The 10,896-nt window shown below is 44.2% G+C and overlaps 1 protein-coding gene across 1 annotated transcript in view; it reads right to left on the bottom strand.

Moving 5' to 3' along the window:
- Positions 1-6,990: 6,990 nt before the first annotated feature.
- Positions 6,991-10,896, bottom strand: part of NMRK2 (nicotinamide riboside kinase 2) — a 17,779-nt gene continuing 13,873 nt past the window's right edge. Inside the window, exons 6-8 of the mRNA XM_068272506.1 lie at positions 10,161-10,267; positions 9,987-10,066; positions 6,991-7,158 (exon numbers count right to left, since the gene is read on the bottom strand). Coding sequence (XP_068128607.1) covers positions 7,153-7,158; positions 9,987-10,066; positions 10,161-10,267 — 193 coding nt within the window. The 3' untranslated portion in view covers positions 6,991-7,152. The remainder of the gene's footprint in view (positions 7,159-9,986; positions 10,067-10,160; positions 10,268-10,896) is intronic.

The raw sequence follows: 10,896 nt of genomic DNA, 5'->3' as shown, positions 1-10,896 counted from the left end.
TGTGTGTACGCACCTCTAGGCTGCAAAAAAGTGCCACACGTGGTATTGACATACTCAGGAGAAGTAGTATCATGTGTTTTGGGGTGTATTTTTGCACATACCCATGCTGGGTGGGAGAAATATCTCTGTAAATGACAATTTTCTTTTTTTAACACACAATTGTCCATTTACAGAGATATTTCTCCCACTCAGCATGGGTATGTGTAAAAATACACCCCAAAACACATACTACTTCTCCTGAGTACGGCGATACCACGTGTGGGGTACTTTTTTGCACCCTAACTGCGCTAAGGGGCCCAAAGTCCAATGAGTACCTTTAGGATTTCACAGGTCATTTTGAGACATTTGGTTTCAAGACTACTCCTCACGGTTTAGGGCCCCTAAAATGCCAGGGCAGTATAGGAACCCCACAAAACCCATTTTAGAAAGAAGACACCCTAAGGTATTCGGTTAGGAGTATGGTGAGTTCATAGAAGATTTTATTTTTTGTCACAAGTTAGTGAAAAGTCAATAATAATCAATTTCCGCTAACTTTTGACAAAAAAAATCTTCTATGAACTCTTCATACACCCAACAGAATACCTTAAGGTGTCTTTTTCTAAAAAGGGGTCACTTGTGGAGTTCCTATACTGCCCTGGCATTTTACGGGCCCAAAACCATGAGTAGTCTGGAAACCAAATGTCTCAAAATGACTGTTCAGGAGTACAAGCATCTGCAAATTTTGATGACAGGTGGTCTATGAGGGGGCGAATTTTGTAGGGTGGCCTTTTAGATGACAGGTTGTATTGGGCCTGATCTGATGGATAGGAGTGCTAGGGGGGGTGACAGGAGGTGATTGATGGGTGTCTCAGGGGGTGGTTAGAGGGGAAAATAGATGCAATCAATGCACTGGGGAGGTGATCGGAAGGGGGTCTGAGGGTTTGGCCGAGTGATCAGGAGCCCACACGGGGCAAATTAGGGCCTGATCTGATGGGTAGGTGTGCTAGGGGGTGACAGGAGGTGATTGATGGGTGTCTCAAGGTGTGATTAGTGGGGGGAATAGATGCAAGCAATACACTGGCGAGGTGATCAGGGCTGGGGTCTGAGGGTGTGGGCGGGTGATTGGGTGCCCTAGGGGCAGATAGGAGTCTAATCTGATGGGTAGCAGTGACAGGGGGTGATTGATAGGTGACTGATGGGTAATTAGTGGGTGTTTAGAGGAGAACAGATGTAAACAAACACACCCATGATCTAAAACCTCCTACCAATCTCAAAAGTAATGGCTGCCACCTGTATAACCCTAGTTATGAAAAGAGAAGGGTGAAAAGCAGGCACTGAAATGCTCATAGGCTTGGAGTGTTTATCTTTGTATGTGTCAGAGTGATGCAACTAAATATTTTGAATAAAGAAAAAAGTTTGGTTTGGGTCTACTTTAAGTGTAATTGAGGCCTTAACAGATTCCTAAATTCCCCCCCTTTTTTTTTTGGACCTTTCAGAGGCCCACCCTTTAAACTACTTTGACACTAAGGTGCATACACATTCAATTTTGATTAGCTAATTAGTGATCAATTTTACCATCTCGACAAGTATGAGGGCCAGCAGATTATGAATACCATGACCAGATAGTGTAGATAAGATCTCATAGTACACAGCAGTGGTAAAATTGGTCAATCACAATTGTTGTGTACCAGGGTTCAGCAATGAGCACACAGAACTAGGACCGCTTTCAAAAAGCAGTTTTTGGGCATCTGCATTTAAAAAAAAAAAGTTCAGTAAGGTTTTGTGCCGTGCCAGTCCATGCAGCCCCCCTACCAAAAAATAAAAAACCTTGCGTTTTTGAAAAAAATATCGTACTTGTTGCTTGCCACACCACATCCTTACCTCATTTCCTTATCAGCAGTCTATCTCCAGGTGATTATCTCCCCCTTCCATGCACAGTCATGATAGGCTAGCCTTTTCATTTTACTTTTAAAGGGACTCCGAGCTCAGCAAAAAAAGTAAAGTTGTACTCACCAGGGTCTTTCTCCAGCCCAGTGCTGGTCGGGAGGTCCCACGCCGGCGTCCTGGCTCCTCTCCTTCACCCCGCTCCGGTATGGCTGACAGGCCGCAGCCCGGGCGACACTCGGTGGAGTGTCGGGCTGCAGCTTCCGCGTATGACGCGGATTACGTCACACGCCGGCCGCCTCGCGTCATCACGGCGGCCGGCGTGAAAGTACTGCGCATGCGCGCTTTAATCGCGCATGCGCAGTACTTTCACGCCGGCCGCCGTGATGACGCGAGGCGGCCGGCGTGTGACGTAATCCGCGTCATACGCGGAAGCTGCAGCCCGACACTCCACCGAGTGTCGCCCGGGCTGCGGCCTGTCAGCCATACCGGAGCGGGGTGAAGGAGAGGAGCCAGGACGCCGGCGTGGGACCTCCCGACCAGCACTGGGCTGGAGAAAGACCCTGGTGAGTACAACTTTACTTTTTTCGCTGAGCTCGGAGTCCCTTTAACCTGCCTGGCGTTCTATTAAGATCGCCAGGCTGGCGACCGGACAGTTTTTTTTTTTTAATAAAAAAAAAACAAAAAAACAAAAAAAAAAACACTATTTCATGCAGCCAACTTTCAGTTGGCTGCATGAAAGCCCACTAGAGAGCGCTTCTTATCCGTACTTCTGGGCGATCAGAAGTAACAAGAAGGGGCGCGATGAGCGGCCCTTCTTGTTTTGCTTTCCTCGTAGCCATGGCGACGAGCCGAGTGATGTCATCCGCCTCCGATCCAGCCCTTAGCGCTGGCCGGAACTGTTTGGTCCGGCTGCACTGGGCTCGGGCGGCTGGGGGGGGACCCTCTTTCGCCGCTGCACGCAGCGCATTGCTGGCGATCAAGTAGCACAGGCGGCTGGCAAAGTGCCGGCTGCGTGTGCTCCATTTTATTTCGTGAAAATCGCCTGAGCAGCACCCTCCGGCGTCTCTGGACGAGCTCAGCTCACCCAGAACGCTAAGGAGGTTAAAGTGAACCTCCGGACTAAAAATCGACTCAGCAGCACTGAAAAGGCCTGGTGTTTCTTTAACAGTTTCACAGCTTCAAAACTTTGTTTCTCTTATACAAGCCTCATTTTTAGCTGCACAGAAAAAAACTGCCTGGGCTTTTTTTCCCTGATGCTGTGCAAAGCATGATGGGATTTCTGATTTTGTTCTTCTCGTTCTGATGTTTTGGTGCAATTTTTTTTTTTACATTTTGAATTTGACATTTGAAGCCTAGTGTGTGCAGCTGGGAGGGGCGATCAGTACACAGGACAGTTGGAACTGTGTCTCCTGCTCCTTGTCATCTCCTTTCAACCAAAAAGATGGCAGCCCCCATGAATCACAAACATTTGCCTGTTCTTTTAAAACAAGGTGGGTAAAAGATTGTGATCTATTCTAATTAACGTAACTAATGTAACTTAATGACAGTATGTTTGTTTAGGCTGAAGTTCCCCTTTAAAACACACAACTGCTTCATGCACTTAGTAGGTTATATTAAAGAGACTCCGTAACAAAAATTGCATCCTGTTTTTTATCATCCTACAAGTTCCAAAAGCTATTCTAATGTGTTCTGGCTTACTGCAGCACGTTTTACTATCACCAACTCTGTAATAAATCAACTTATCTCTCTCTTGTCAGCCTGTGTCTGGAAGGCTGCCAAGTTCTTTAGTGTTTTGGTTCTGTGATGCATCTCCCCCCTCTAGGCCCCTCTCTGCACACTGCCTGTGTATTATTTAGATTAGGGCAGCTTCTCTCTTCTAAGCTGGATAAATCCTCCTCTGAGCTGGCTGGGCTTTCTCATACTGAGGAATTACATACAGGCAGAGCTGTCTGCACTCTGCAGGAAGAAACAGCCTGACACTTCAGTGGAAGATAGCTGCAGGGGGAAAGAAATACACAAATGATCTCTTGAGATTCAAAAGGAAGGGTGTATACAGCCTGCTTGTGTATGGATGTATTTTCTATGTGTGGACATACTGTACATCAACCTACTTCCTGTTTTGGTGGCCATTTTGTTTGTTTATAAACAAACTTTTTAAAACTGTTTTTAACCACTTTTAATGTGGCGGGGAGCGGCAAAATTGTGACAGAAGGGAATAGGAGATGTCCCCTAACGCACTGGTATGTTTACTTTTGTGCGATTTTAACAATACAGATTCTCTTTAAAGAGACTGAAGCGAGAATAAATCTCGCTTCAGAGCTCATAGTTAGCAGGGGCACGTGGGCCCCTGCTAAACCGCCGCTATAGCGCCGCTAAACGGGGGTCCCTTCACCCCCAAATCCCCCACTGCGACACTTGGTCGCAGACTTGGTCGTTCCTGGAGGCAGGGCTAACGGCTGCAGCCCTGCCTCCAGTCACGTCTGTCAGCGGCGCATCGCCGCCTCCCCCCGCCCCTCTCAGTGAAGGAAGACAGAGGGGTGGGGAGAGGCGGAGATACGCGCTGACAGACGCGCGTGGGGCAGGGCTGCGGCGGTTAGCCCTGCCCCAACCAGGAAGCGCTCCCCCCGCATTACGGAGGGGATTTGGGGGATCAGGGACCCCCGTTAAGCCACGGGATAGCGGCGGTTTAGCAGGCGCACACATGCCCCTGCTATCTATGAGGTCTGAAGCGAGATTTATTCTCGCTTCAGACTCCTCTTTAAATGCACGTGGGTATATGTGGGCAAAAATTTACCAAAATTTTAGATTAGGAAAATTGTTTATACCTCCACACTATGGCATGTTTTTACTGAAGTGGTTTTATAGAAACAGGGCAAAGTTATCAGCAATAGAGATTACTGGTAAAGTGGGTGGGCCAGTCATTTGTATTTCCTGCTGATTTTGACTTGCCCAATTCCAAGATAAATACAAACTTGATGATTAGTGATGGTTAATAAACTGCAAACCAAGTCTAGGGTCTCACTGGATTGCTACAAAAAGTATCAAATTTCTGCTGATATAACAAGGTGGGGCTCCAAAAACAAACACCTTTTTTCATCTTAAAAAGGAAATAAGCTCACAAAAACAATTTATACATACCTGGGGCTTCCTCCAGCCCCATCCGCTTGGATTGCTCCCACGCCACTGTCCTATGTCTGCAGCTCTGGTACCAGGTCCCCACACTTCTGTCAGTCAGAGCCAGTCTACGCAGGAGAAGTGCGCTCTTTGCGTACCTCTCCAGCAGCTGCTGGAGGAGAGATACGTAGAAGGCGCACTTCTCTTACGTCAGACTGGCTCCGACTGACAGAAGCGTGGGGACCTGGTACCAGAGCTGCAGACAGAGGACAGCAGCATGGGAGGGATTCAAGCGGATGGGGCTGGAGGAAGCCCCAGGTATGTATAAATTGTTTTTGTGAGCTCTGGTACAATTTTTTTTTTTTTTTTTTTTTTTAGTGAACAGGAAGTGAAAGTGATATGGAGAATTCCATATGGTTTCCTTTTAGACAATACCAGTTGCCTGGCAGCCCAGCTGATTTCTTTGGCTCAGCAGCGACCGAATAACACAGGAGGCAACCATGAAGCCAATAGTCAGTTCTGACAAATTTGTCAGAAACACCTGATCTGCTGCATGCTTGTTCGGGGTTTATGGCTAAAAATACGAGACACAGAGGATCAGCAGCACAGCCAGGAAACTGTTCTTGCTTGATTGAAAAATAAATATAGCAGCCTCCATAAAACTCACCTTGGGTTCACCTTTATAAACGTGTCCCAACTTATAAACACAAACCCTTTCCATTTATGCAAGGTGTGTAATTGCCATGCAGAATAAATCATGCTGCACTCTTCATGCATCAAAGCATATTAGTGAAATCTAACATGTTACCCTGCCACTAGGAGTCCTAACACAAATATACAGGGAAACAAATCAGTTATTCAGGTTATCAAAAACTCCCTCCCTTCTACAGAAGCGCTCATAGATTAAACATTAAATTTGATTTAAACATTAATGAAACTTGATAAAACTATGACATTACCAATCTATTGGTCTAGTATTCATGGGGCATTTTTTTTCCACAATAAATGTACAGCATTACATTTTTAGGTGGCAATTTGCAATCCTTCCATGGTCAAAGAACATATTGGGTACTTGAAAGGATAGTAAAATTAGCTTTGAGGGAGTTTAAAGTGTAACTGTTGGGCATAAAATGTAAAAAAAAAAAAAAAGTCTGGTAAACAATAAGGATGCTAACCAAGCAATCCAAAAATATAATTAATTTCGGACATAGAGCCCTAGTGTCACCAGCCTAAGATCAGACAGCTGAAAGAGCAGCAGCTGCTAGACTTCAGAATGTCTTGAGTCATCTTCCAACAAATTAGACAAGGCAGAAGCATAAACCTTCCATGAGTAATTCTGCTCACATAAAATCAGCTCATTCCATCAGTAACTGATACAATCCAAGGTCTCCACTAGTGTCCTAGCAGATTTGTTTTGAAATCTAGACATTAGAATTATATAGATTTTATTTACAATATTTCTCATTAATACACCACACAATGCACATGCATCAGTAGAAAAAAAACAAAAAAATTAACAGAAATTAAATATCATGGCCATGCAATTCTTTAGTGGTCACAAAACAAAATCTACTTTTTCTAAAGCATGTTTAACTTAAAATTAATAAAATAAAAAAAAAACGGCTAATAAATAGTCATGCAAATTCAAAATCTTAAAATAGATTTTACATTTTAATGCTAGTTGCTTCAAGTCTTCTAACAAACTATGTTACAGGCCGATTTAATAAAATATATACCAATGTATCTTCAAACAGTAACTGCTACTGTCTTATCTTGTTAAAAGTTTTGCATTTCATTCGTCAAATTCAGCCATTTAATGGCAAAACAACAGTCATCGGGCCCAATTGCCAAAAGTAAAAAAACGTTTCCCAGGCATATTTTTCTCTTGAAGAATAGTATGGCATGACCTTTCCACACACCCAGCCTCGCCAGGAAGCAATTAAATCCTATAGAGTAGTAGTCATGGGTACTTTCCAAGTCCACTAAATAATAAAAATTACAAATGTGAAATGGGAAGAACAGGGTGTTTATTCAAGTGGAGTGTTTTGTTTCAAAAAAAGATAGCATTTTGAACATTTCTCTTTAATAAAAAAAAAAAAATCCAATTTAAAAAAGGGAGTGTAAAATATAATTAGTCCAAAGGGCATTCTTGGTGTAAAGGCTTCTTGTAGTTTAACTCTGTAACATGAGAGAAAACCAGATTAATAGATACTGTATTAGGCATCTACAGCAACAAAAACTAGTCAAACTGGTGTTTTAGAGATGAGAAAAACTATTACGAATTAGTTACAGCAGCAAAACCTCAGCAGTCCCATAATCTACAGTGTGTTGTCTGAGTTAGGGATAAGTAATACTTGTGATTGAAATTATCTTTAATTGCCGCAGCTGAGCGGCTAGATGCGGCGGGGTTAATTACCCATAATGCCACTCTCCGCCCAGCGTTTCAACGAGCTTGCAAGCGTCCTAATGGACACGTTGCAAGCCTCGCTATGGAGCACTTCCTCCTTCAAGCCGGAAGTGCTCCATAGCAAGGCTAGCAACGCGTCCATTAGGACGCTTGCAAGCTCGTTGAAACGCTGGGCGGAGAGCAGCATTATGGGTAATTAGCCCCGCCGCATCTAGCCGCCCAGCTGCTGCAATTAAAGCCAATTTCAATCATGAGGAACCACCGTGGTTACTTGTGATTAATCTGTGATGAGCATCCCTGGTCTGAGTGACTTGGCTCAGGCTGATATAGAGCAGACTCTTGAGACAACTTCATTTTGTGTTCCTCCGCTAAGTCCCAATAACAGGAGCTACAGCAGATGGCAAAATATCCTGTGCTGCCAGAATTGCTAGAAGAATCTAGCAAAAGAGGGGGGGGGGGGGGGGGGGGGGGAAGGAAAAAAAAAGAAAAAAAAGAAAGGGGGGTGGCCGGTCGGAATGATCAATGATATGAAAATACTTTCAAGTTTATGCAGCTTGAAAATGGACCAATCAAGTTCCACTCAGGTTTAACCATTTCTGCCGACCGGACGTGAAGCTCATGTCCGGGCGGCTGCTCTGCTGCAGTGCTCGATCGTGGGCGCGCCCCCGTGCTGTCCCCCGGTAGCCCTGGGATCAGTGAACGGGAACAAATCAAATGATTGATAAGGCCATCTATTGTATTGATTACTGGGTTAATCAGAATGATTGAATAAGTATAGCTATCTAGGAGATATTGGCAAGTATGGCCACCTTAAAGTGGATCCGAGATAATAAAAAAAAATAAAAAAATTACTCATTGCAGAATTGTGTTCCTCTCATATAGTTTATATGCCATTCCTCAAGCCAAATACTTTGTTTTAATACTCTAATTCCCTATAAACTAAACAAGCCTTGCCCACAGCTTCTCCAGAGAGCCTTGGCACTTTGAGCCTTAGAAGCAAGGGCTTATGGGAGCTCAGTGTGGGCAGGAGGAGGAGGTTACTAGCCATTGATTTCAGTAGCTGAGGGGAGAGGAGAGTGAAATTTTTACAGACTGATGCCGGGCATACACGGCTCGATAATGCGCCAGTATCGAGCCAGTGACTTGATGCCGGCGCGTCCCCGCAGATCTATTCCCGCCCGTCCCCGCGGGCACTTATCAGCGCTTCGCTTTTTGCATTGTCTGCCCACGGGGGTTCGAGCGCGGTATCGATCCAGCTCCGTGATCGGACACGTCTGATATCAGTCGAGCCATCAGCGGCTCAAATAAAAAACGAGCAGTGTATGCCAGCTTGAGGGCTGAAGATGTTATCAGCTTGCCTGTGTGTAATGTGACAAACAGAACATGGCTGCCCTCATATCACAGGAATAAATAATCATAAACTGGTTTAAGCCGTTTGCAGCTAGATTTGCTGTGTAAATTGTATATCTAAACTTTAGATAAGATATATAGACAAGTTTCTTGTTAAAGCGGATCTGAGATGAAAAAACTAACTATAAGGGCTCAGACACACTATAAGCACTTTTCTGAGTGCTTTTTGGCCTCCAGAACTTTCTGGGAGCTTTTTAAAAATGCCCTCATTGACTTACATTACCATGGCGTGATTATACCACAATTTTAATAAGTGAATGGGAGCGTTTGAAAAAAACAAAAAAAAAACAAAAAAATTGGTGTAATAACCCGAAGAGTCCTGAAATGTGTGATCACAAAAAATTCAATTGGGTGCAATTTTTTTTTATTTTGTGAGGTTTTTCTGCAAATGTTTGGGTGCACTCATCCAATTTTGTTTTGGCTAATCACAAACCAGTTTCACCACCTCTATGTAGGGCTAATGGATTTTGAATACTATTAACATATTGCGTATGTGAGCTCTCATACTACAAGGAAGTGGTAGAAATGGCCAATCAAAACTGGATGTGTGTACGCTCCCTACGTTGTCGCTTAAAGGGGTTCTGTGGGGGTTTGCTAAAGAGAAAAACTGCCACTTACCTGGGGCTTCTATCAGCCCCCTGTAGCAGAAATGTTCCAGCCGTCCTCCGATGCGCCGTTCCCCGCCGCTGCCACCGGGCATTAATCTTCTATGTCATAGACGAATAATGCGCGCTGCCGTTCGCGTCATCAGAAGCTTACTGCGCATGCGCAGCACGAAGTTCTTGTACTGCGCCTGCGCAGTAAGCTTTTGATGACGTAGACGAGAGCTAGCACGGGCACGCAGCCGCAGTTGGATGCCGTGCCGCACCAGACCGGGACCGAAGGTGAACGGTGGATCGGAGGAGGACGGTGTGGGACATTTCTGCTACAGGGGGCTGATAGAAGCCCGAGGTAAGTGGCAGTTTTTATCCATAGCAGAACCCCCACAGAACTCCTTTAAAGAAAGATAAAAAAAAAAAAAAAAAAAAAAAATTATGAACATTGCAAGAGAGTCACATAGCACTGCTGATATGCAAGTCCCTTGCACTACCACTGACTAACAGGAAAGATGTAACACTAGATTTTGGTTTGGACATTTTGTTTGGGGGGGCGGGCAGGGGTATAAAAAGGTGAATGAATCAGTGGTTACCTTCCAGTTTATCATGTTCGCTAGATCTCCATATACTTGGTTGAACAGTTCTTCCCTCGAGTGTGTTCCGTTAAGGGGTTCTACAAATAAACAGTAAGAATTGCTTTAGAACCATCAAGTTCTGCCAGTGGTATACTAAAGAGTTATTAACATTTCTTCATAATAATTACATACCAACACAGACTTCCAGATCTTCCATAACTTTCTTATGTTTCACATACATTGGCCAGACATGGCCATCAAAAAGTCCTGGTGGATCTGGTACTGTGTAATTTCTGGAACTGTTAAAAGGGGAAGAAAAAAAAAATTCAAAATTCAATCTTCTTGCAGAAAGGTAAATATATGTCAGGTTTGCAGATGTTGGACAAAGTGCCATTTCTCCACAATTGCCTGTGCTAGACATACAGCCAACTGATTAGAAATAGTTGGATACTAATAATTACAGGTTACATGCAGTTAATGCAATTTCTGTAAAGCTTGGAACTGGCCTAATCCTATGCACTTGCTGGTAAATTTCACTTGTGCAATTCCAAACTGCATAAAAGCTGTAATCCATGACCAGGTCTACTGATCTGTCAAATGCAGATTCCCCAATTCTACTTCAGCCACAACGTTAGGAGTGGAAAGAGGTTAACACAACATGCATGTATAGCACAGAGCAGCATGAAATTTCGTTACACAACTTGTTACATGGGTAAGGGGCATTTGGGATAGCCAAGATTTGGAGAGGCACGTGCTCTGACGTCAGTGCAGCGGACCGTTCTGAGCGATATAGATCAGAGCTTTGTGAATCCTAGTTTGCCCTCCCCGGTTCTGTTACTGTTCCATGAGTGATAAGGAAAGAAAGTGCAAGTTCTACTCAAGCTTGGGACACGGTGTCTGAAGATAGCACAGTACACTTGCACTAATA

The sequence above is a fragment of the Hyperolius riggenbachi genome, chromosome 3 (genome assembly GCF_040937935.1).
Source record: "Hyperolius riggenbachi isolate aHypRig1 chromosome 3, aHypRig1.pri, whole genome shotgun sequence".
NCBI classification, from domain to species: domain Eukaryota; kingdom Metazoa; phylum Chordata; class Amphibia; order Anura; family Hyperoliidae; genus Hyperolius; species Hyperolius riggenbachi.
Note: the sequence above shows the minus strand (reverse complement) of the source record. Positions and strands in the feature narration are given on the sequence as shown.